The sequence below is a fragment of the Anabrus simplex genome, chromosome 12 (genome assembly GCF_040414725.1).
Source record: "Anabrus simplex isolate iqAnaSimp1 chromosome 12, ASM4041472v1, whole genome shotgun sequence".
In the NCBI taxonomy this organism is placed as follows: domain Eukaryota; kingdom Metazoa; phylum Arthropoda; class Insecta; order Orthoptera; family Tettigoniidae; genus Anabrus; species Anabrus simplex.
The window spans coordinates 58,872,954-58,900,841 of record NC_090276.1 but is presented as its reverse complement, the minus strand read 5'-3'; the positions used below and the strand labels follow the sequence as shown (position 1 = coordinate 58,900,841).

The 27,888-nt window shown below is 39.1% G+C and overlaps 1 protein-coding gene across 1 annotated transcript in view; it reads right to left on the bottom strand.

Annotated features, from left to right (window-relative positions):
- The window catches only part of Usp8 (Ubiquitin specific protease 8), a 159,543-nt gene that overhangs the window by 71,711 nt on the left and 59,944 nt on the right, over positions 1-27,888 (bottom strand). Inside the window, exons 6-8 of the mRNA XM_067156292.2 lie at positions 27,535-27,679; positions 11,760-12,238; positions 7,008-7,192 (exon numbers count right to left, since the gene is read on the bottom strand). Coding sequence (XP_067012393.2) covers positions 7,008-7,192; positions 11,760-12,238; positions 27,535-27,679 — 809 coding nt within the window. The remainder of the gene's footprint in view (positions 1-7,007; positions 7,193-11,759; positions 12,239-27,534; positions 27,680-27,888) is intronic.

Sequence of the window (27,888 nt, the reverse complement as noted above, 5' to 3'; positions counted from 1 at the left end):
AACATGCCACAATTCTACTTACCTGGTATTAGCCAAATAGATTTACAATCCCACAGAAAAAGAAAATATGCTTTAAATATTCTCGCAAATGTATCACTAGTGACTTTAACGGCAATGCGGTGGCAACACGCAATTCACGCCAGAACAGTGATTGAACGTTGCCAACGTGTCAGATTAACGGTAAATGTAAGACGTCGTATCGGCAAGTAGGGTCCCTAAACTGTATGGTTACCGACACTGAAAAAGACCTGCAAAATACCCAACAGCAAGAAAAGTAACTGTAAATCAATACCTTAATATTACAGGGGAGAAAGGGTAAGGTTGCACCCTTAGGGTACGTCCTTACACGGAGAGGACTATAACTTGGGATGTAAAGTATTCTCCAACATTCTATTTGACCGTCTTCTCCCAACTGTTCAGAGAGAGAATGGGATTTATCAGTGTGGATTTATCCCAGTAAAGTCCACTGTTGATCAGATTTTCACCTTAAGGCAAAGTTTAGAGAAGACAATCGAATTTGGGATTGGCACGCATCACCTCTTCATTGGCAAAGGAGCGTATGCCAGTATAGATAGAGAGCAATTGTACCATGCTATGATTGAACTGGGTATTCCTGGAAAATTGGTAAGGTTGGTGAGAATGACAATGAGTGGGACACGAAGTAGTATAAGAATGGGTGGAATGATGTCTGAGACACTAAATATTCAAAATGGCGTACGGCAGGGAGACGTGCTGGCATGTCTCCTTTTAAATGTTGCCTTGGAGAAGATGATGAGAGATGCAAACCTCCTGAATAGGGGAACAATTTTCTATAGATCAGTGCAGATACTTGCTTATGTCGATGATACAGATATAGCGGCAAGAACTTGAAAGACAATGGAAGAGACATTCATCGCCCTTGAACAGGTCAGTAGGAAAATGGGACTGAACATCAACCAGCAGAAAACTAAATATATGGCTGCTGGGTAAGCAAGTATGGAGAACATGCCACCCTCAATAACCGTGGGCAATTACACCTTTGAGAGAGTTGAGCAGTTTAAATATCTGGGATCGACAGTCACCTACTCTAATGATACCTCTCATGAAATTCAACAGAGCCCGCCTCCGTAGCGTAACGGTTAGTGTTATTAGCTGCCGTCCTCGGGGGCCCGGGTTCGATTCCCAGTACTGTCAGGAATTTAAGACTGGCAGGAGGGCTGGTATGTGGTTGAAATGGTACATGCAGCTCACCTACAATGGGGGTGTCCCTGAAAAGAGCTGCGCCACCTCGGGATGAGGACACGAGTTTACCTTTTAATTCAACAGAGATTAATAGCAGCCAACAGAGCCTATTTTGCTCTAACGAGGCTTCTCTCCTCAAGGCTCTTGATCCGTACCACTAAATTAACCATTTATAAAGTATAAGACCTGTGCTTACATATGCCTCGGAAACTTGGCCATTAACAGCAAAAGATACTGGAATGCTGGATGCTTTCGAAAGAAATATACTTCGAAGAATCATCGGCCCAGTCTGTGAAAGAGGAACATGGAGGAGGAGGGCCGGGCATGTAGTACGGATGAGTGATACGGAAGTACCTAAAAAGATATTAAATGAAAATCCAGGGGGACAGAGGGGATGGGGTCGACCGAGAACCAGATGGATGGATGGAGATCTTCGGGAAATGGGCTATAGGAATTGGAAAGTTTTAGCGTTGAATCGAGATAAATGACGGAAGATTGTTGAAGAGGCGACGGTTCACAATGAACTGTAGAGCCATAGAATAATAATAAGAAGAATAAGAATAAGAATAAGAAGAAGAGAAATATGGTATAAAAATCAGTGTGGAAAAGAGCAAAACAGTGGTGATGACAAGACGAGAAAGAGAAGGAATCGTAAGTTTTACAACTGGCTTTACGTCGCACAGACACAGATAGGTCTTTTGGTGACGATGGGCTAGGAGTGGGATGGAAGCAGTTGTGGCTTTAATTAAGATGTGAAAATAGGAAACCATGGAACACCCTCTTCAGGGCTGTCGACAGTGAGGTTCGAACCCTCTATCTCCCAGATGAAAGTTCACAGCTGCGCGCACCTAACTACACGGCAAATCATTAGTATCAGGGGACAAAACCTTGAGGTTGTTGAATATTTCAAATATTTGGGAAGAGAAATAAGGTTGAATAAGGAGATCAGCAGAAGGGTACAAGCCAGAAATACGTTCTACCAGAATGTAAGGAACCTGGTGTGGAACAGAGGAAGAGATAATGTACAAGATATACTATACCCCTATATTAACGTATGCATAAGAAACTTGGACTCTGACAGCAGGAAGTGAGATGAAGTTTCTGAGGAGTATGGTAGGGGAGAAAAGGAGAAACAGAGTAAGAAATGTTGAGGTCAGAAAAGAAATACGGGTAGTGAAAGGATCGAGAAGAATAAATTGGGATGGTTTGGACATGTTATGAGGACGGAAGAGGCAAGGATACCAAAACAAGTGTTGGAGGCTAAGATAAAAGGAACGAGGGCAAGAGAGAGGCCAAGAGCAAGATGGATGGACTCTGTCAAGAACAGTGCAAGAAAAGGAAGACTGGATTGGAATACAATTACTGAAGTGGACTGGTGGAAGGAGAGGCAACAGTGAAGAAGTTTCATCAACATCCCGGCCTGGCAGGAGCTGGAAAGGGGAAATAAAAAATGATGATGATAATGATGATGGAAACAGATAAAAAGGAGAACTGTTTATCTGGATTCTGGATGTTTTCCCTGGAAATTTTCCAACCCACAGTAGTTTGAAATGTTTCCCGTACTCCAGTGTCCTAGCATTCAATAGAAATTTACAAGTATTTACTGCACATATACAGGACCAGCACCTGGTGAGAACTAATTGCTTTCAGTATTTCATACCCCACCTGCAGAGGGACGGTGGTATTGATCAGGAGGAGGGTGCAAGCGTGACGGCAGCATGATTGAGATGGGAAGGAATCATAGGAGTACCATGAAAAAGGGTATACCGGTCCATCTCCAATCAAAGGTACATCACACCAGGGTCACATATAGTTTGGAAACTACCACGTTAACGAGACAAGGCAACTCAAAACTCCAAACTGCAGAAATAATTTCCTATGCACCATGATACAGAAGACCAGGAAGGACAAGTTCAGTAATGAAAAAGTCCAAGAGGAGGTGGGAATAGGAGACTCCCTACTACAGAGAATCCAGGAAGCAAGACTGAAATGGTTTGGTCATAGGAGACTCCCTACTACAGAGGATCCAGGAAGCAAGACTGAAATGGTTTGGTCATAGGAGACTCCCTACTATAGAGGATCCAGGAAGCAAGACTGAAATGGTTGGGCCATAGGAGACTTCCTATTACAGAGGATCCAGAAAACAAGAATGAAGTGGTTTGGCAATGTAAGAAGGATGAGTGCAAGCAGGCCTACAAGAAGAGAATATGAAAGGGAAGTAAAAGAAAAAAGGGCCACTGGGCAGACCCAGAGTAAAATGGACCGATCTGGTGAAGAAAGATGTCGAGGAGAGAGGACACGATTGGGAGAAGATTACGAGAGAACAGTGGTACATGGACAAAGATGGAGGGGGGCTCGTACATCACACCCGGGCAACTGGCGATGGTCTATGATGATGATGATATGAGAGCTATCCAATCACTGAAAGTGCTGAGCACCCTCTACACACCACAGAGATGTGCATATTATGATGGTCTCTTTGAGTTTCTCTCCTTGATCACAGAACTAACAACACAATTCCGTTCTGGAGAAAATGTAGGAAGGACGCCTAAGATGTACAACTTAGTGCTGAGAGCAGCAACTGATAGTGGCACTTACCATGCCTACAAGTTCAATGCCCCACGGAAGACAAGAAGCAGCGATAAAATATGCTAGTCAGGCGACATGAAGAGTGTTCATCTTGAAATGAACATTGTGCACGATCATGTAAACCGATGCTGGTCGATCCAAAGAGCAAACCTCGCTCTGGTGCAAAAACGCTACGTCAAACAAGGAAACGGAAACAAAGAAGAAAATAGGTAAAGGAATTAGAATAGGAAAAAAATATCTTAAATCTGCCTACTAGTCAGATACCTATTAATGTTTCCTGAAAATAATTCCATCTTACTTGTTGACATTGTGGGTTATTTTGTACTTAGAAAGTTCGGTGTGCATATCAGACTACAGAAAATAAGCAAGCTTTCCGTGTGTATGTGTAAAAGCAAAGTCATCTCCGTACAGGCCATGGAGGCCTTTGGAATGGTCGAAGGTAAAGGCTTCCACTATCCATAACCTCGGCACTTGATGGGGTAGAGTGGTTGGTTCTACGCCCAGCCGCCTTTGCCCGCAGGAATTAATCTGGTACTCATTTTTTATGTAGGCTGAGTGAACCTCAGGGTCATGTGCACCTCCGGAATTGGAAGGCTCGTTTATTCGATTTTTCAACTTCCTGACGTGGAAATCAAACTCGCACCCTTCCGGTGAACCGAGAACGCCTTTCCCGCCTCAGTAGGGCAGTCCCCTTGTGTGGATGCATACAGGGTAAGAACTACAGTGGTACAATTAAGCATCCTTTTATGTTGCAACAATATTAGTTCATCAGAAAGCATTATATTTGAGTCTTATCATACAAAGCTATTTCTTGAATCAGCCCAGATGTGTTGATGAAGGAATCGATCAATGAGAAGCGAATAAACATAATCTACTCTGCAGATGGCACAGAGATACTTACTGACAATTTGAAAGCGAGGAGTTTGACCTTAAAATAAACATTACGAAAATTAAATTCATGGTCATTAGCAAGGAAAAAAAATGCCAATACTGCTTTCATGTAGGACAGAAGTATAATTTTTATTGGAAGATTGTCACATTTTAAGTACAGTACTAAGAATGTTGGCTAACACAAGAATGGGACTCGGATGGAGAAATCGAAACCAGAATCGGCAAAGCAAGAGGTATATTCCTGATATTAAAGATCTTGGATGTGAGTGGAATTCCCAATTCAAAACTCTCTGGAGTGTCGTTAAGCATTATCAGTGTTCCTTTACTGTTGTTGAAGACTAGACACTAAAGGCTTTGCCAATAAACTTTTGACTTGAAGATCCTGTGGGTAGACTACATCACCTACGAGCAGATACTTTGTTGTGCTAGGAAATCATGTGTAGTCTCAAATCTCATGAAATGCACGAAAGCAGCCTACAAATACAGTCTGATTCAACTGATCACTGAAGGCACACGTGGATGTGGGCAAAGACATGGGACATCCGACAGTTTGCCGTCTATGATATGAACTAGGAATAATTATTCCACGATGTTTCCTTATTTCTTTACATAACTGTGATGCTATTCAGTCCGTCAAAACTAATTCAGTATAACACACATTTTGAAAATATCTGAAAGGAGATAATTTTATTAACAGATTATACCTGAAAAGGATGATGTGTAGAGGAAATAAAGAAGGAGAAGGAGCTATCAAAATTGGAGACAAGGAACTGCAAATAGTAGAACACTTCAAATACTTTTGAAATGACCTGACAGAAAATGGAAGACTGTACAAGGAAATTAGTAAAAGGATACAACTACCACTAGGTACGGAGATTAATACGGAATAAAGATGTACCAATGAAGGCTAAAGAAGTAATGTAAAAGGGATATCGCTTTTCTATAATGACATATGCAGCCGAAACCTGGACTGACTCAGAGAGATGAGAGTAGAGTACACGCGGCTGAAATGAAATTCTTGGGGATTATGGTACAGAAGACAAGGAGGCACAGTCTGAGAAATGAAGACACACAGAATGAGAAAAATGTGCAAAAACTAAGTAACAAACTGGAACAGAACAGACTGAGATGGTTCGGACATGTCAAGTGGATGAAAGAGGGAAGACTGCCACGACAAGCTCTGAAAAGACAGCTGACAGAGAAGAGAGGATGAGGAAGATTAAGACTACGATGGATGGACTCAATGAAGAGCATAGGACAACGGAATCTGAACTGAAAAACAGTGTTGGATGAGGAATGGTGGAGAGACAGGGCAAAGTGGAGAGGAACCATACTTGCCCCCACCCGGTGTCGGCTGGCAAAGGGGAGATGATGATGATGAGGACGACGACGAACTGAAAAAGATATGATAAATGCCAAGCAACTGGAGAAAGAGAGTATTAATTTACTAACACATGCAGTTAGTTGTTTATATCGTATTTATAGGTGTAATGGATAGAGGCCTGTTTGAATGCAGATATCCACAAAGTCAGTGTCTTCGCTGATGGAAACTGTAGGGCAGTGCGGATAATTTTGCTGATGTCTAAATAATGAAGTTTATTGATTTTCACTCAGGTATGCTCTTAGTTTTGCTTGCAGTTAGGCGACCCTTGAAATTAATGCGGGAGAAATGATGGCATATAAAGAGCCTTGAGTCTATAAAGCCGTAAATCTGACCTGAGCCTACCTGGCTCCTGCCCGCAATTAATGGAAGGAAGGAACAAAGGTCGTTACTTCAGTACTTGTCGCAAGAGCAAATCCCTCATAAACCTGTGACTGTATGGGTTCAGGTGCCAGGTGTCAGGCCTATTGTATTATGTTAACAGATCTATCCGTTTCAATATTTTTGGTGAAATACAGTTAAATATTTACAATATTTGCGGATACAGATAATATTTTATATATCCGCGCAAGGCTGTAGAATGGACACACGCCCCCCCCCCCCCCCTTCCAAATTTTTATGTGAGGGGGAAGAAAAAAGACATGCAGCATCTCCAATGTGAAATAATCATTAGCATCAATTTTTAATTAATGGTATCTTACTCAGGTATAATCTGTTCATAAATGTTACATTTTTTAAATATTTTCTAAATTTCTGTTATCCTGAATTAGTTTTGTCGGGCTGAAGAACCTCACAGTTATAAATCAACTAAGTTGAAACAAGAAAAATGGCTTCCATTATAACATGATATTCCATGATGGTTATCAACCTTATGTGAGGACAGAGGAGAAGAAGAACAACAACAAAAACAACATCAGCAACAAACCTTTCTCTTTCTTTAAACTTCTCTTCACGCTTGGTAGAAATCTTCAGCTTCTCCTCTTCTTTCGAACGGATTATGGCAGTGATTTCTTCTTCCTGCTTCATCTGACCAGAATCTGCTTTATTACGCTCTTCCTCCTTCCTTTTGTATTCATCCAGTAGCAGCCTTAGCGATGTGTTTTCTTGCTCCTGTAAAGAAGAGAAGTGTCAAAAGAGCCTGTTCTAAAAGGCTAATTGAAAAGCCCAAACTATTTACATTTTCCACTGAAATGGCAGAAATGTTACATTTTTATAATTTTTAACATTTTTTGCTAGTAGCTTTACGTCGCACCGACACAGATAGGTGTTACGGCGACAACGGGATAGGAAAGGCCTAGGAGTTGGAAGGAAGTGGCCGCGGCCTTAAGTAAGGTACAGCCCCAGCATTTGCCTGGTTTGAAAATGGGAAACCATCTTCAGGGCTGCCGAGAGTGGAATTCGAATCCACTATCTCCCGGATGCAAGCTCAGAGCCGCGCGTCCCTAACCGCGCGGCCAGGTGCCCGGTCTTTTATCATTTAAAGGATATCCACCAATAAAATAAAGAGTGCTTTAACATGAATGAATGAACAGAGTAGCCTTCTCTCCCAATCATGAATGACCAGGCAACTGGGGAGAGTATTCACTTATTGTAATCATGCAGTTAGTTGTTTATATCATATTTATACATGTAGTCTTACTAATAAATGGCGTATAACTTTTATACCACGTTCATACACCATTTATGCGCCATTTGTTACTAATAAAACGTGTACAAGCCTCCTGTGTATACACTGGTCGTAGTTATTCAATGAATTGCTTATAGAGACCAGGACCCTTGTGTAAGCGTTGTATAGCAGCGAGTGACGAAAAACAAAACAAACAAAAAAACATTATAATTATAAGCTATTAATTTCATTTTTGTTCCATATTGAAGTGCAATTATAAGAAATAAATTGACAAGAGGGTCCACCCTTTCAATACAATATATCAAGTAAATAATATTACATCAGTCTTGGGACTAGTTTCAGCCACCTAGCGGCCATCTTCAGCCAAAATAAAAATTAAACAGATTATGTGATAACTAAAACAGTGCCGTGAGAACATGAAGTTCACAAGGTATAGATCATGAACTTTACTTTCCATTTTTTCAATGTGTACTTAATGGTTAAGTCGGATATTTCACCACGATTATATAACTGCAGACAGTAAATACCACCAAAATAGACTCATCACTCATTTCTTTTTTGTCACTCGCTGCTATACAACGTTTATACACACTTTACTAGTAAGACTGGTGATGGACACACTTGCCCCTACCCTTTCACCAAACTTTTACAACAAAAATCTAGGATGCATCTTTTATGTGAGAGGAAAAAAAAAAAAGAGACGTATTAGAACATTATGCACATTTCATTGTTACTATTATGGTAAAACTTCCTGTGTAACTTCAATACCTCAACTTATATCTATCCATACCAAAAATACAGTTCATCAGTACAATTGACTACTGCAAGCATTCTAGCCACTGAGTATACAGGGTGGGGCAGAGTGGGCTCCTTGATTTGATGGGTTAACTGTATAAAAACCGTACAAGATTATTACAAAAGCTTTTTATTTCTGAAATCTACATACAATGCCATTTTTTTTCATTTGGTTCTAAAAATGATATCGTCCAGGTGACGACCTTGACGAGCGACGCACATATTCAGCCGTTCAATAAAGTTTTCAAAAACTCTGCGCAGCATATCTGGTGTTATTCCAGCGATGACATCAGCAATTGCTTCCTTAAGGGCTTCCACGGTCCTTGGTCGAACTTTATAAACCTCAGATTTGAGGTAACCCCAAAGAAAATAATCGCATGGGCTTAAATCGGGGGATCGAGGGGGCCATGAAACATCCCCTCGTAATGAGATCACGCGGCCGGGAAACTGTTCTTGCAGAAGTTGGTGAGAGCGACGGGCGGCATGAGCCGTGGCACCATCCTGTTGAAACCAAAAGGCTTCTATTTCCATTTTCTCACCATACTCTTCCATTTTGGGGAAGAAAAAGTTCTCCAACATCTCACAATAGCGCACAGCGTTCACAGTAACGGTTGCATCTTCCGATTCAAAAAAGTAGGGGCCAATAATGCCTATGGAGGACACAGCACACCACACAGTCACTTTTGGTGAATGAAGAGGTCTTTGGTGAAGATTGCGTGGGTTTTCAGCTGCCCAGTAACGAAAATTTTGCTACCAAACCGCCTACGAAATGCCCTCTGCGTCGCCACCACACTATCGTTATTTTAAAAAAACGTTTCGACTACAAAACTACAAAACCACGATGCTCGCCAGTCCACGGCATGGTGACTACTAAAATGGCGTCTTTCCCCCCACCAAATGCTACTACTCCCACTCCGCTTACTCATGTGCACGCTCTTCAGTGATTTATTGAAACTAGGGAGTCCACTCTGTCCCACCTGTTATTTTGTAGACATTAAAAAGAGACTACTTGCAGTTACAGTTTTCATGCACTGTCACTTAAAAACTTGAATTTAAACACTGCTACTCCACCACAAACTTATCATAGTCAATAAATATTATACATGTTAAAAAAATACTGCACACTGTCTTATCCTTTACACATACACTATGGAAATATTTGCTATCCTTCATGGAAAATGTACTGCATGGTCAGGACAACTGAGTCTGCAGCCATCCATCTGATTTTAAGACGTTAAATATTAGTAAGATAATTCTTCTTGAAAATGAAATGTGTCAATTAAACAGAGAATTTCTTTTTATCTTTTCAAAGGCAAATTTGGGTGTGCCCATTATGTGAATAAATATGACAATACAAAATATCAAAGATATTCCAACTAATAAAATCTTAATCATCATCATCATCATCATCATCATCATCATCATCATCATCATCATCATCTTCTTCTTCTTCTTCTTCTTCTTCCTCTTCCTCCTCTTCTTACCATATCACGTCCCCCCGATGTTGGCAATCACTGTGGAGAATGTTGTGCATTCTCTTTCTACATAAAAAAGTCTTTCAATACTGCGAATTCCAGTCTATTCTTTGATATTTCCAAGCCATGATCTTCACCTTCTCCCAACACCTCCTAAACCCTGTATTTTGCCTTGTACAAACCGCTGTAAGATCAGGTAACTGATGACACAGTCAAGGTAAGATATCTTCCGGCGCTTTATTGTTTGAATGAGTTGACGACTTGTCCTTGCGCTTCTGAGTACTTTCTTTGTTTCGTAGTCGAGCAAACCAGTAGTGGCGATTGGAAATTAAAAGTAAGGGGAAAAATATTTACAGGCAACAAAAGTTTATAACCTGCAAGACAACAAAGTAGCCGGGTTTGTGGGATGGTGGGCAGGGGGTGAATATACATCAAAACTGCGAAGAAAAAAAAAAGGGGCTAAAAAATTGTACATTTTTATGCTCAATGAGCAAATTTCGACAGAAAGGTAAAGGTTGTAATAGATTTTTGACATTTTGATTCAATACTGTAGAATAAAACTTCCACCAAAGTAACAACAATTACGTATGTAATACAATTAAATAGAAGTACGGCGTGATTATGCAATTAAAAATCATTTAGTATTTTACTGCACACTAAGAAACTAAAAGTAACTTACAGACACTAAAGAGACTGCCAGACTGACGAATGCGCGCGGCAAGCGGTTGAATCATACCTCAGTGTCAGTCAACTTGGTAAAATATATCCCCTGCTACCCTTCCTCACAGAAGATGCAAAGTCTCCACTACATGCTGTGGCGCTATACAAACAGGTTAACCACGACGAATGACACTTTATTGCTAGGAGGGCAATAATTCCACTGTGGAGATTTGTCTCCCATATGCAGTTATTAGACTGTGCCACTTATAAGGGCTTTTGATAAGTTCACCTGCATACACCCCAGTGTCAGTGGGGAGGGTCTGACACATCCCACTCTGATGAGTTTAGTGTCAGACCACCGACAAAACGCTGGTTAATAGAGCAAACGCCAGAAAAGCCTTACATCTGATATGATTTTGACATTTTTGACATGCTCTATTGGTGAAAAACATCTAATTCCCTCCATGGGAATTTAGAATTTTCCATTCGGAATTGCTAGGCGGGCAATAATTCCATTGTGGAGATTTGTCTCCTGTATGCAGTTATCAGACTGTGCCTCTTATAAGGGCTTCTGGAAAGTTCATCTGCATACACCCCAACGTCAGTGAGTAGGGTCTGACACATCCAACTCTGATGAGCCTAGTGTCAGACCTAAGACGAAACACTGGTTAATAAAGCAAACGCTGGAAAAGCCTTACATCTGATATGTTTTTGACATTTTTGACATGCTCTATTGGTGAAAAATATCTAATTCCCTCCATGAGAATTTAGAATTTTCCATACAAATAAAGTGACAAAGAAATAAGTGATGACAAATCTGAATCATCTAATGGCGACGACTGACTAAACAATTAAATGACAGAACATTTATTTGTAATGCTTTGAGTACTTCATTTTCTTTAAATTTTCATTTCTGATTTCCCAGCAGTTGGCCTAAAATCAGTCTCACCTTAGAATCAAAAAAATATGGTATCTGTTTCCCATCTATGTAATTTTCTCTGATTTTTCTCATTTCTTTGCAGCAAATGCCTTAACATGCTAATATGATAACCCCACGATTGTCATTTACTTAGGAAGTGTGATTAATCTACAATTGGATTATGAGCCAAGAACATCTCACCTTCTCTAACTGAAGCTTCTCCAGACGCTGAATGCTGTCCAGTAGCTGTGCTTCTCGCTCCTGCAGCTCGAACCTCATTTCCTCTTCAGCCTCTCGCTCCCTGCGGACCCTTAAAGATTCCCATTCCTCCTCAGCCTTCAGTCTCTTTTCTTCCAACTCTAGGGACGAATCTGCTATGCTCAACAGTTTACGCATATACTGGGCTCTCTCCTCGTAAGTCTGTATTGCTGCTTTCTTGGCTGCCCGGTCCACAGATGGAATGGAGGTGCTAGTAGAATCAGAAGAAGGCGTCTTAGAACGATTCCCTACTGTCACGGAAGTAGATGACGTCTCAGAAGAGGAGGATTTAGAAGATAGGCGCACGGTCGGCAGAGAGGAAGAAGATGGTTCCATGATTGGTTTCGCCTTGCGGTCCACTGCTGGTGTAACTGTAGCTGGCTTTGGAGCCTGCTCAATTAAAGTGGGATACTGTATATCATCTGTGAACCAAACACATACGTCAAATATAAATACAACCATCTTCATGATCAAGCTGTTACTACTAATCTCATTTTATTATCCTGTATTAGCTTTAACTCAACTAAGGTCAAAGGATTTTCCCAACTTCCAATACTTATTTTATTTTTATAGCTAATTTTTAAATGTATACAAACATGTGTCAACTTAAATTCTAGCTAAACATTACAAGAACATGATTCATTCCATTCTGGAATACCTTCAGCTTTTAAATAAATAAATAAAAATTTTAAAAACCTACGTACATTAAGTATATTAAGTACCTGATCCACGAAACCCTTACAGATACAGTATCAAAAGTTAAATTTATGGGCGAGATATCACAACCTTTTAAAATAAAAACAGGCATCACACAAGGTGATGGCTTATCTCCACGCCTTTTTAACTGTATCTTGGAAAAAGTTGTGAGAATTTGGAATGAAAAACTAAAGCACCATAATATATTACCATTTATGCCGGGGAGAAAGAACAAAGGTGTTGCAATAAATTGCCTAGCTTTCGCAGATGATTTTGCCATATTCTCTGAAAGCCTGACTAATGCAGCAATACAAGTATATCTTCTGGAAGAGACAGCCAACATGGCAGGCTTAAGAATTTTGGCATGTTTGGGAGATAGTGGGTTCGAACCCCACTGTCTAGTCCTGAAGACTGTTTTCCGTGGTTTCCCCATTTTCACACCAGGCAAATGCTGGGGCTGTACCTCAACTAAGGCCACGGCCGCTTCCTAACCACTCCCAGCCCTTACCTGTCCCATTGTCACCATAAGACCTATCTGTGTCGGTGCGACGTACAGCAACTTGCAAAAAAAAAATTTCAGCAGAAAAAACAAATTCATGACGAATATAAAAAAATGCTCCAAAATTCCTAGGAACAGATGTTGGTTCAATCGAAAGAGTAAAGCAATTCAAATATTTGGGGGAAACAATCCAAGAAAATGGTTTGGAAAAATCTGTTACAGAGTCAAGGATACATAAAATGGAAAGAGATATTGAACAACAAAAAATCTTAAAATAAAGCACTACAACACAGTTGTGAAACCAGAATGCTTATATGCCAGTGAATTCTTAGTACTCAATTATAAACTTGAAAGATTGGAGGTACCAGAAAGAACAATTATAAGAAAAATATTAGGCCCTCTAAAAACTACAGAATTTTGGAAATTAAGAAGTAATAACAAAATTTATCAGAACATAGAAAACTTAACTATAACAGTATGGAAGAGGAGACTGGCTTTCTTTGGACATATTTACAGAATGGACGACAGTAGATGAACCAAAAAGATCTTCATATATCTTTGGAAGAAAAAGTCAACCACCACTTGGATTCAAGAGATCAAAACAGACTTGGAAAGAAACAACATCAGAGAAGAAGAAGAAGTAATGGAAAGAGAAATTTTCAGGAAGAATATTTTAAAGATGAAAGGATTCCAACGGAGGGAGGCAAAGAAAACCGGCACAATGTGGTCTGAAGAAAGAAACATAGTGAAACAATGAAGGAATATTGGAAGAAAAGGAAGGAACAACAACAAAGGATGAAGAATTGAAATTGGAACATGATCCCTAGTAGGTCCTAACGCAAGAAACAGAAATAAAAAGAAGAAGCAGTACATTTATTGGCACATATAAAATAATGAGAACACTAAAGGTGATAATGAAGTTAAAATGTTCTTCCGAAGAGAATTAAAACGCTGAACACATCATTGCTCGTATTGATAATATAGTTTGTTGTGGTATTAGTCTTTGAAGTGAAGAGGTTCTTCAGCACTCCCAATGATACACGCATCACTCCCCCCCTTCCATCTCCCCACCTCTGCTTCGACCTTCACTCGCAGATCAACCTCACAACACGCGCAGTCAGTCGGCTGATGGCATAAGGTAAGGAGGAATATAACAGGACTGGCCAGGGGGTGAGCATTTGATTGTTTTTCATGCACTCCCTACTAATACATTTTATTTCGTTTCATAAAAGACTACCACAAATATCTCTATATTTTTAACCAGGAATTATAATCAATTGAGGTTCTGATCTTAAGGAGTTTTCCCTGGTTGTTATAATTTAAAATTCAGAACTCAGTACATATTACAAGTTAATGGAATCTACATTGTATAATATTTTTATATTAGAAGAAAGAAGATTCGTCTGGGAGCTGACTTCCTTCTTCGAGAATACTACATTATCTTTGCTGCACCTTGATTCAAACTCACTTACAATATTACCATACAGGGAGAATGCATATCCTAAATACTTGAAATTACGTACCTGTTCCAGCTTTGTATTCCCAACCTGACATTCAATTCTCCTAGGTTAGTCTAGAAAAAGCTAATTTTCATACCATACTCACTGCACCTATTTTAAGTTCCAAAATTATCATACTGCAAGCTTTCAGCATAATCTGCCATTAAGTCCAAGTCATCAGCATAGGCCAGACTGCTTGCTACATCTCAACCTAACTGAATCCCTCCCTGCCACTTTATATCTTTCTACAGATGATTCATGTAAACTATGAACAACAAAGGTGAAAGATTACAGCCTTGTCTAACCCTTGTAACTACCATGAACCGAGAAATCATTCTACCACCAATTCTTACCATAGCCCAATTGTCAACATAAATGCTTGCTTTTAATAATCAACTCTTAATCCCATAAGCCCCCAATACAGTAAACATATTTTCCCTCAGTGCTCTGCCATATGCCTTCTCTAGACCAACAAAACAAACACAACTGTCTATTCCTCTTGTAGCATTTTTTGATTACTTGGCACGTACCGAAAATCTGATTCTGACTGCCCCATCTGTGATCTGAAACTACACTGGTCACTTACTCTCAACCAAATGATCCCACCCTCCCTTCCAAAATGCCAGTAAACACCTTGCCTGGTATACTGATCAATGAAATACCACTATAATTGTTGCAATCCTTATATAGATAGGTGTAATTACTGCTTTCTTCCAATCAAAGGTACCTTACCAACACTCCATGCTAATATTATTCTATGAAGCCATTTTATCTCTGCCTTCCCATTATATTTCATGGTTTCAGGTCTAATTTCATTTATTCCTGCAGCTTTATGACAATGGAGTTTATTTAAAATTCTTCCCACTTCCTCAAATGTAATTTCACCATCATCATTATCCTCCTTCCTATTTGTTCAGTTGTTCACATCATCAACAGTAAAATCTCCTTTAACGATGAGAAGATTTTCAAAATATACCTACCAGTGATTCCCTGGGATCTATTATGAGTTTGCCTGACTTACACATAACACTATTCATTTTCCTTTCCCTTCCTTTTCGAAAATTATTTATTACTGTCCGGAAAGGTTTCCCTGCTGCTTGACCTAGCCTTTCCTGGTTATTACAGAAATCTTCACAGATTACTTCTTGAATTAAACTATTATTTGTTTCGCTATGTTTCTTTCATCTACATACGAAGGTCGATCAAATATAAATAGAATTTTTGCTCCTGAACATTAACAGTTGGTAGGACTGGCCCCGGGCTTCTGCTATGCTTAGGCAGGACCGTTAGGAGTAGGGAGAGCGTTCTGTTAGATATTTCCTGCCGTTTCATCAGTAACGCTCATGATGTTAGAGCAACAGGTGCACCTCTCCACTGCGCAGGGCATAATTATAAAATTTCTTGCGTGTGAAGGAGTTACAGTGGTGGAAATTTGCCAGAGATTGACTGCACAGTTCGGTGATCAAACATTGTCAAGACGCGTGTGTTTGCCTGGCATAAAAAGTTCAAGGACGAGAATGTGTGCAAAATGAGCAACATGATTGCCGTCCTAGGACCAGCATTACAGACGAAAACATTCCTGCGGTTGAAGACATTACTGACGATGATCGATGGGCGAGAGTATCAGAAATTGCAGAACTAGTCAGAATCAGTTATGGGAGCTGTCAAGCAATCATCACAAACAACCTACAGTTCCGTAAAGTGTGTTCCAAATGGGTCCCTCGCCTTTTGACTAAAAATCTGAAGCTGAGACGTTTGGAGGTCTGTCAGAGGCTTACAGCAAGGTTTCCAGAAGAAGGTGATGCATTTTTGAGTTGGATTGTCACCTGCGATGAAACATGGGTCCACCACTACACTCCCGAATCCAAACAAGCCAGTAACGAGTGGCGGAGAGAAGCAGCACCAGTGAAAGCCAAGACTCGACTGTCAGCTGGCAGGTTCTTGCAACCGGTTTTTTCGATCGGCGAGGCATTTTGATGATTGTCTGCATGAGCAATGCACAATCAAGGCTGCTTACTACTGTGAGCTCTTGAACAAGACGAGGGTTGCATATCGCCGCAAAAGACGAGACCAACCAATTCGACAGGTCATCCTTCTCCATAACGGCCACGGTCGTTTCTTTCCCACTCCTACCCCTTTCCTATCCCACTGTTGCCATAAGACCTACATGCCTGACTACAATGTCACTCGGAGATTCATAAAACTTGTCAACTTCATCTACAACCTCACACGTGTGTAGACTGAGACAATGTATGTATTTCCAACACTTCTCCCTTTTCTGTACAGGGTCGTGTATGAAGTGAGATGAATTTTCGTTGTGACTTTTTGCGACAAGATGCCCTTCCTGACGTCAACCTCATAAGAGGAGTTAATGAGATGAAATTGAATGACATTATATGTGATAGCAGGAAGGAAGAGGGTGAAACTCGGTACCAGCATATAGCGTACTCCTGTCCAGTGTACTCCAGACCAAGGGGTCTGCTCAAGGCTTTACACCTCCATCCAATGGGGGAATCACCAACAATATCATATCCCCTCACTCCATGAGAGCATGTGGAGAGGTTTTGGAATTTAATCCAGACATTTGGCACGCAATCTAGTGATTATAAATTGTATACCACCAACTTCCCTACCCTGCCGACCAACATTCTGATGATGAAAATATTTTTGATCAACAGGACTCAAACCAGCTAACCACAGTGATAAACCATATATATTCATATATATTCATCCTAATTTCTCCAACAGCTAAATCAGCCCACATCGTTTGCTCATTTAAGTGACTAACAGACACTATGTTGCGTGCAATAGTATTCCTGATGAACAGTCCCACCCTATACTCTGCTCTTCCCTACTTAACACCTGTTATATATACTCTATAATCTTCCTTGTTATCTTCCTTTAGGAGAATATCATTAGCTCCTAAAACATCCAGATGCATCCTCTCTGCTGACTCAGCCAGTTCTATTTTCTTTTTTCTGTAAGTCCCTTTAATATTGATAGCTCCCTATCAAACTCCATTTCGTTCACTGAACTGTGTCCAAGCAGTCCCTCGCCTATCAAATGGAAATGTGACTCCGTTATTCCCATAGGTCCGAGGCTTCCTTAAAATGTTCTGAGTTCGGTAAATTCTGTGAAGCAGGATGCTACCCTACTTACACATAGTCCCAGTGAGGAACTCTCCCATAATGGGTTAGGGACCAGCAGTGGATTGTATAGTCCCAGCTGCATGAGTGCAAGAGGGCCATGACTCAAAATATTTCTGAGATGCCCACTCCCATTCTATAGCAACTGGTATCCCGTCTCTCATGACCACTTATTAGGCCACTCAGGCATTGTCCTTGGTTCACGAACTAGGACAGGACTGCAGAAACCCACACTATGAACCATGTCTCTTAACAAATGTCAGTTAAATTAAAATTTCTAGCTTTCGTGAACATGATGACAGGCTTTTTATTGCTCATATAAATGCATTAGTCTTTGATGGCGAGGCCAAGCTTTTATAGAGCAGTATGTCTTCTGGTATGGACTAGATCAAATTTGTTTCTTTGATTGACACGTCTCAGTTTCATCCTTGGCTTCGATGATATGAGAATGACTAAGTTATTAGTGATGCCAGTAATGCCATTCCTTATGAAGCCAGTCCCTGCTATGAATTTTGTGTAAATGTTGCTCAAAGAGTCGGTTGATGCAGGAAGATGAAGATGTGCTTGATAGACTGATATGTAGCAACTTATTGCTTGGTGAGGAAAGCAATGATAAAAAAATACTTCAATTCTCATTTTCCTAGTATGCTTCTTCAGTGACCCGTAGCTGATGGCAGAGATACAAGGGTTCAAACCGAGCTTTGGGATGAAAACATACATAAATGCATACTTTTTTGTATTGTATCAGTAAGTCTCATGAGAGAGAGAGAGAGAGATGCACACACACACAAAAGTGCAAAAGCATCAGTGTGGTTATATTATAACAGTTTTAAGGAAAGGAACAAATGTGAAATCAAGTCACATAAATATAGGAACAAGAAAAGAAATGCACAATAAGACTAACACAATGAAAGGTCCCTCTTCCTATAGTGATCCATATTCATATACTGCAGTTATAACAATTTAGCAGTTTTCCACATGTATTCCATGAGATTTTGTCCAAGTCTGCTTATTTTGGATTTCCTATCCTTACAAATATTTTGCAACAAAATGAAGTTTCACGGGCAGGAAGTTCCAAAAACAAAACAAGGCAAAACAATGTTAGAAATGCGGTCAGTTTGCTGCTGGTCTTCGAAGCAAATTTCGAGCAATATTTATTGTTTCTCTGAATACAAGGCAATCCTAAATGCAAGACTACCCCCCGATTTTTCCTTCAAAAAAAAAAAAAATCAGGCTTAAAAAGTGCTTTGTGAAATCATATGAATGCCTTTCTTGTACAGTACACATTTTTAGACTATTTTTGCCTTCATGCTAGCACCAAACATTGGCTTTAGTTATTCCGTATTTTCCTGCAGCGGCACAATTCTTCATCTCCATGTGTTCAATAACCATTTACTTAAAATTGGAAATTTTATCGATGAAAACACGCTGAAAATTTGCCAGCAATACCCCTTTTCCACGTGTCTTTACAATACGATGATCCATCACGAAAATATTCCTGCTATCTGTAAAACTGTTAATTTGACTAAATGTGAGGTACAGTAGACGTATTATAACTCTGCCACTGACTAGCCATGGTCTTTCTAGAAATTTGAAGGCTCTCATGTTTGATGCCATTCTGCAGATTTGAGAAACATTTTTGTAGAGACTAATACAGGGACATTTAGAAAAAATCTATTTAGGAAATTGTCGCTCACCCGGTCCCCATGCTGTCTGCTGCCAGGTAGAATGTCATTCTCTCTTCACTATTTTCTGAGAACCTGTTGTATGTCCGGCGCTCCCTTCTCGCTCCGCCAGCCAGCTACACGCGCGCCAAGTGTCATTCTTCTAGCCTCGACGCGCAGCCCTCAGTGCGCGTGCCTGAACCATCGTGTGTGTACTATAAAGAGGAACTCCCAGCCTGTCCAGATGCCCACTTGCCCCGGTGTCCAGCTCCAGAATACACCCTACGTCGAGCACGGAGGCTACTCCTCTTGAAAATGTGCTTCGACCAGGTGGACTGAATTTCTGGCAGTACGAGGTCTCACCTCTGGTCACCGCTCCTCTTATTCCGCTGCCCATATCCAGTCATACTATTCCATACCGTCATATTTCCTTAATTAATGCAAGCTCCCTTAGTTTCGCTAAGTAAGAATTCTTCCTACATTGAACTTGCTTTTATGAACTCAGCAAGGAAGGACTTTCCAAAACATTTATGTCAGTACTTCTGATAGTTTTCGACTATCGACTTTGCTATCACAAGGACTATCTTTTCGAGATAGTAGTGGATGTAAATACTGCAAACTTGTATATAGTGTACAAAAGATAGACTCTTTCTCAAGATTCCTAATTCATTTTGCTTCAAGTTAAATTTCAGTTTTATTTGTGTAAATAGTGTATTTTGCATTTGAAGCGAATAATAAAGTTGTGTTTTGTAAATCTCAACCTTGGTTACAACAGAACCTGTGAAGTTACGTAGAGGCACTGTACAACCCTTTTCGCGGCTAGTGATATAGTGTATAGGCCTAATAAGACACAGGTGTTGAAGGTCGAGTTTTAAGCGCGCAGGAGGTGAAGGGAGGCAGAGTGGTTACCGTGCAAGCTACCAGTGGTGTCTGGATTTGGAGAAATACACTAATTCCTTTTGCATCACATCATTATGTTCTGGTATTGTTTTAGGGCATGAGTGCATGCATATTTCCAGAGTTACAAGATCATAGAAATCACAGCCCTATAAAGTAACACAGATCACTGAAGGGAACATACGTAATAGCACGAACACAATGGCAGGTCAGTGCGGAACGAGGGAGCAACAGAAAAAGGAGACGAGGACAAATGCGGAAACACAATAAAGGAGCCAATCTATTTGGAGATGGCACTGTATGAAGACATGGAGATTGTCCTTGTTCCGATGGAAACGTTTGTTTCCCTGCTTCATCAAGAGCAAAAGCTGGATAAACACAGGAAAAGGGGAGATAAAAAAGAAGAAGAATAAATGTAGTAAAAGACATGGAACACAGGAGCGGGAAGGAAACCACCGCTGCCTTTAAGGCCACTTATTTTGTAGTTTTATTTTCTTAACTCGTTGAATGCAAGATTAAATTTTAAACAGCATGGTGAAAACAATCCTACTGCATTATTTTACATTGTTCAGGAGATATAAGCGGAAAACTGCCATAGCAAGCGACGTCACTGTCGGCAAGCTGCCTCCTGCATGCTATTAGAAGGTGTAGCAACTGTTGGTTCAGCATATTTAACTACTGTAAACGATATCTAAGTAAAAGCATAGTTTACTGTGTTCTGCAGGGTTGCAACCATGCAAACTCCTCAAAACATCAAAGGAAGAAGGTGTAGGTTTCCATGATCAAGAGGAATCTCCAGACAGATATCGAGCTTGGCTATAAAAAAGTAGTTGCATTAATTTCTCACCAACCCGACACAGTTTCGTATGTTCTACACATTGCAGAAAGCCGGACTATGAACTATTTGCTGGTGGTTCATTTCCTAGTCGAGATGTTGTGAACTTTGGTTCAAATTGATGAGGTTTCACTTTTCTGGACATGATTATTCCAAACTATTTATTGAATTAATTCGTATGGCAAGAGGATACACTGTTACTATAGTACAAATATCAAGGTTTTCAGTGGTGTTTTGAAAAGAACCATTTCTAGTTCTAGTCACTTTTATCATATTGGAGTATCCTCTGATTGCTGGGATATCCGTAAAGTAAACCTTTAGGTCCAGCAGCCAATGTAGTTGCTATCTTGATACCACCCAGGGGTCAAGTGTAGGGCAATTTAAAGTTGTACCTATGGACATGCAGTAACGACAACCCCGACAGGGCAAGAGATATAGAATGCCCGCTAGACAAATGGCTCCCGTAAACAGGGTACCACAAACTAGTGGAGCGCAAATCTATGTAGTGGTTTCCATGGTATCAATCAAGAGATTTCAAAAACAAGAAATAACACTCTTAGCAGATTAATCTATGGACCCATTACACAGAATCCAATATGGAGAAACTTAGGGCAATAAAGTTAAGCCAATATACTCCCACAAAAACAACAAAAATAGATCACAGATTACAGAAATAACACTTGAACTCTATCACCATATTAAAAAAAAAAAGATATTCTCCGGAAACCACAAACACAAATATCACGAATAAAGATTTTAAAAACATTCATCTCCATTACACTGACACGGAGGAACCCTCGCAGACAGACGGAAGTGGCACGCAATATCCTGTAGTAAGGCAACAGTGACATCATGCTATCCCCTACCTAACATTTAGGATTTTCACATCTCGTAAGCTAATGGAGATTTTTAAGTTCCAATTTTGGCATACCACTCTTCTACTAAACTAAATGTCTGGCTCCATGGCTAAATGGTTAGCATGCTGGCCTTTGGTCACAGGGGTCCTGGGTTCGATTCCCGGCAGGGTCAGGAATTTTAACAATCATTGGTTAATTTCGCTGGCACAGGGACTGGATATGTATGTCGTCTTCATCATCATTTCATCCTCATCACGACGCACAGGTCGCCTAGTGGCGTCAAATCGAAAGACCTGCACTCAGCAAGCCGAACATGTTCTCGGACACTCCCAGCACTAGAAGCCATACGCCATTTCATTTCACTAAACGAAATCTAACTGAATTAATTAAAAACAAAAAAATCTATTTTCATGAGTTGACTCATGACTGGGTCTTTAAACTGAGGTACAGCCCCAGCATTTGCCTGGTGTGAAAATAGGAAACCATGCTGTGGTTTCTTCCCTGTACTTAACATCTCTCATTACAGACTATGAATCTCATTCTTGAATTCGTATTGACGGTTGAACTTCTTACAAAATTGTACATCACAAAGACTATAATCACAATTATACTACAATAGATCAAGAACTAAAAATTCTACGACGTGAACAAAAAGGTCTGCTACTCAACATTTTAGAGAATTTTTACATCACTATGGATCAATATAAGAACCCAGCTCTTAACTTAAACGAGGCAAATGAGAAAAAAAAGAACGTAATATGGGAAACTCTTATTCCGATCATTTGTAGTAAAAAACAGGAACATAAGAACTCACAATTATTACACTCGGTTTCAGTCGCCGCCCCCATTATCTCGCAAGCCCCGCCCCATTTCTACACTCCACTTCCTTGCAGCAACACGTGTTGCATCTCGATTGCAGGAGCACGTCAGTCGAGAGCTGGATTCCACAATCAGAGAACACTGGTGATACAAGCGGACCCACGTAACGTAAGTTAATTTTCGTTCTTTATAACGTAATCTAAATGTTTGTTCCTGTTAATCACCACTTTTCAACCTTAATTCGATTTGTATTATCCATTTTACAGACGAAAATCAGACGGTTCAACTTCAATAACGCTTATGTACATCAGCCCACGTCAGAACACAACAGTATACAGATACCAGTTGATCCACACCAAAGGACAACAAACGCATTGAAACAGAAAGACTTCCAGCTCAAGACTGTTTTAACGATCAACATTTCACAGTTTTTTTTAACTTTTATCATGTTTTTAAAAACTTTTAACTAACATTTCATTTTGTGTATCTCCTATGGTTTTAACACATCATACATGTCTTACTGAGGATGACCCATTGCCGGGTCGAAACATGTCAATTTATGTGTGAACTTTCGTCTTAATTGGACGTAAAAAATATAAAGTATTGACTGTCTGTCTATATCGGTCCCTCAATCCTGAGGTTCGTGATCTCTGAAGATATTTCTTTGTACCCGTTTCCATCCTCCACGGTCTTCTGCTATACGGATAGATTGTATTGTTCCGTTTTCATCGTCCTGATAACGGAATAAAGGATGTCATACGACGTTAAAAGTTTGCCATGCACGGTAATGAGATCGCAAATATTATGTAATTGAGCCATACATCTAAAAAAGAACGAATATATTAAGTGAAATAGGCCGTGATTTCAGAATATATATAATACGGACGCATAAAATCAAGGAGGCCATGCATGTGACGGCAAAGATGTTCATTTGGCGAATTAAGTATGCCTAGGTCATGGAGTAAGACGTAAAGTTATAAAGGATCCATGCGGCCGTGATAAAAAAATAATAGAAAGTTTTTAAAATTGTTAAAAAAGAGGAAGAGTGTGAACAATAAAAAAATCTTGGTACGCAAAACTTCGAAGTAAGTTTATCTACGAAAAAAATAATCCTCGCGGAAAGAAGAAGGGAGATATTTCAATTAATAAGAGCTGAAGAACCTGCACAGTGAAGAAATTTTAGAATTACGCCTATATCTGATCAAATATCGAGGCGGATAGTCAGAAGAAGTTGAAAAGTATCCGGACAATAGTCGGAATATAGACCGAAGGCCGTTACGAAATACCAAGTCAAATTTAACGTATTATAGGTTGATTGGCTGGATAAAGAAAAATTTAAAGCTAATTTGATAATTTACCTGTTAAAATCTGTCGCAAGGAATTGACATTGAATTTCTGACATAATAGCCTGAAACGAAAATATAATCTAGATTCTTTGTAGAACATTCTGAAGGATATGGATGTGATATTAATTGCCATATTGGAAATGTTTCTTTCATATATGACTAACGGCTACAACATGAGAGGCTAAATCGGAGATGGAGCAGACTTTCCGACGTAGACCGCCCAGCTGTTCCTGCTAACCCGGGTTTTGAGACTACAACCTGATGGTGACGTAACGGATGTTTGGGACTTTCCACACAGCCCTAAGATGACAACATCGGAGCCATAACCCAGTCATCTAACATCAGCAGCCGCAAGCTAAGTTCCAAAGAATTATTTTATTATCTTGAGACTAATGTGTCGTAGACGTAGTATTAAAAATATATTTGTAGTGAACATTGGTATGTTGCTTGTTATGGTGTTCTTCGTGATGAAATCTCAGTCGATACTATCTTTGCATTACATAAAATCAGTTTCATGGTCCGTATCGCACTTCAATAGATTCACAATTAAGTATTTATTTATTTTCCACCTAGTCGATACAATGATTGCTTAAGGCAATTTTAAAGGTCAAAAGTGGTACATGTTTCGTATATTATCAACATCTTCAGCCACATAACACTGTTTAGATGAAAAATATATAAAATTGACAAAGTAATGCTTTAGAGGAAGTGTCCTTAAAATTAACATAAGATTGACCTTTAAAATTGCCTTAAGCAATCATTGTATCGACTAGGTGGAAAATAAATAAATACTTAATTGTGAAACTATCTTTGCAATGAGATTATCCTACTTGATTAATCATTATGGGAGTAGGTATTTCTTCCAGAGTTTATAATCAATGTCATAGTATAGGAATGTTTATAATTGAACAAGGAGAGACTTAAAGTGATGTTTTCAACCATTACGGGATTGAAACAACGTATACAAAGAGACATATCCCAGACGTAATGTTTTAAAGAAGATAGTTGATTTCTGAGTAACTTAGATCTGGTTACAGTTACGACGCAATGACATGTGAGAAAAAATTTACTTGTTTAGTTTATACATGTGTTTCATTTACAGGATAACGTGTTCATGTGTATTACAGATGAAACTTAACCCAGAAATGTACCGTTGCAGTACATTAATGATATGTTAAGATGATTTGCCGCCTAGTTGGAAATGATAAATGTTTACGTAGGGAAGTTAGGATTTGAGTGATATGTTGATGTGGTTTTACGAATAATTATTCGCTGAGATATGTTTATGGGAATAAATGACGAGATATTATGGTAATTAATATTGGTAAATGGAGAGATAGATATGCTTATGGATAATTTTGGTGGTAAATATGACGTATTACTGGCCAATGGTGATGTTTGACATATGCGGCAAGATATTAAAATGGTAATGCGAGATATATTGGGTTAGTGGTACGTGAATACAATGAAATACATAGTAGATTTCATATGTGGGTTACCGTAAACTGTCTTCAGATTAAATATCCAAATAAGAAGTAAATAAGGGGAAACTTGTTGTCTTCAAAGAGAATAAGTCAACGTTGTATTGAATGTCATTGGAAGTTTTGTATCGAGAATGTCTTTAATTGATAGAGCAATTTCATAATTTGAATCTCTACCACAATTAAATAAAATAGGTTACCAAATATATTCCTACGAATTTTATGATACTTGATTGGACATTGGTGAAACCATAAATCATGATAGGTATATTTTCTATTTGAACTACGATAATAATTGTTCTTTATACGATACCTACATTTAATTTTAGGATGTTATCTGAATATTTTAACCAAATGACATGGTCAAAGTGACCAATATTTTTCATTTAATGATCGATATATATTTGAAATAGCCATTTTGAGCTGTTATATACTTGGAACTTACTTGCAACTGCTGACGTTACAATATTGGAAGATACAAATGTGTTAGTGACAGTATATTAATTTAATATCGACGAAAATAAGCATTTTATTTTATTTTTTAAAATTTTTTTTTTAGAAAGAAACAAGAGCTGATGGACTCAGATTAAGCATATTTGTTATGAAGTTTACTAAGGCTTAGGGACTTAGATTTTTTAACCCATATTAATTTTTTTTTTCTGCTAATCAATTGTCATTATTATTACGAGATAATTAATTTCAGAGAATATTTAACTAAATCTTCAACAGATAGAATATGTACCTACGATTTATGTGATTAAGAGAATTTATTCTTTATTTTTATGATGTGGATAATAAGTGCAAGAGGATCAGTTGAATCAGATTGTAGGTAGAATAAATTTAATTTTTTTTCCATATAGAGAGGAGGAAGATAATTGATGTAAATAAATGTTATCAGATTTTCTTTTATGATTCTAGAATCATGAAATAAACTATAGATTATTCAATTTAGAGGTTATTATTGAAGATAGGCTAATATCATTATGGTATAGATGATTTTGAATTAATTAATTTAAAAAAAAAATTTTTTTCTTTTATTTTCTTCGAATGATTGGACTTGGACAACTTAACATTGATTTCGGTGGATGGATGGTATCGATGGTGATTTATTAAAAAGGAAATGTGGTTTCCCAGTTGACCTCACGTAAAAATAATACTATTCACAGATGCATTTTAATTATCCCTGAGAGGTGTCGCGTGGCAATTTAAGGATTATCCTATCGATAAATGCGATATGAGAAATGAAGATTGCGATATCGCTTAAATTTTATGATGCGCATACTGTTTATTCAATGAATGTTAGAAGCGAGCATAGCTACCGACACTTAGTATCGTTTTTCTTAAATGCATTGATCCATTTAATGATCCGCAGAAGTGATGGTTGGATGAGGGAAAAATAGCCGGAGCAATTGATGGGTCGCCCAATATGGTGCACGGCAGTATGATCGGTGTCTTTGTTGCATATTTTATGCCATCTGTCCAGCGTAGAGGTGCTCGCCCTCGCTCCCTCTTTCCAGACACGCTTCCCAAGATTATGTGCTTTTCAGGGCTTCCTTCTCCACGATGCATAATATGACCAAAGAATTGGAGAATCCTCTGTTGACATTTTGCCGATAACCTGGTACTGATGTTCAGCTCTTTGAAGATGTATTCATTGGTTCGAAATGCAGTTTAAGGAATGCAAAGCATTCTTCTCCAGCACCACATCTCGAATGAGTTGATCTTATTCAAATATAGTATTGACTAGGAGGATTAAAATAGTTTTTGTACAATTTTGTAAGAAGTAACATCTCTCAGCATGTACTATATGAACTCACACCACCTCATAAGCTGAAATCTCTTTCAAGTAAAGCTAAATATTTAATAACAATAATGCTTTTTCTGAATGAAAACAAAAGTAATTCACTCTGAGCTTTAATGAAATGACGTTGACTCAACTGCAGTGAATATCATTAAATGCAGTTGCCTATTTTCCTTACCGAGAAGATCGGTGATGGAGTCCCTCTCCTCCCCGGGAGGCTTCACCTTGGAGTTGGTTGTGTACGCCGGGTACCTCAAAAGCCACTCCTCGTAGCCACCGTCTAGAATGACAGGATTCTTCTTGTACTTAACCTGAAGATCCCACTGAAACAACAAAAGATATCTGCCTCAAACATGAAGAAAAAGCATGAAAACAATCATCATTTGAACATTTTGAGATATAACAACACATAAAAGAAAATACAGGACCCGAAAGAGATCAGTTACAGATAAAAGATGTGTTGCCATGCTGATCGCCAACATCTGAAACGGGCAGGCACCCCATGAACGAGAAGTACAATTTGTATTGGGGT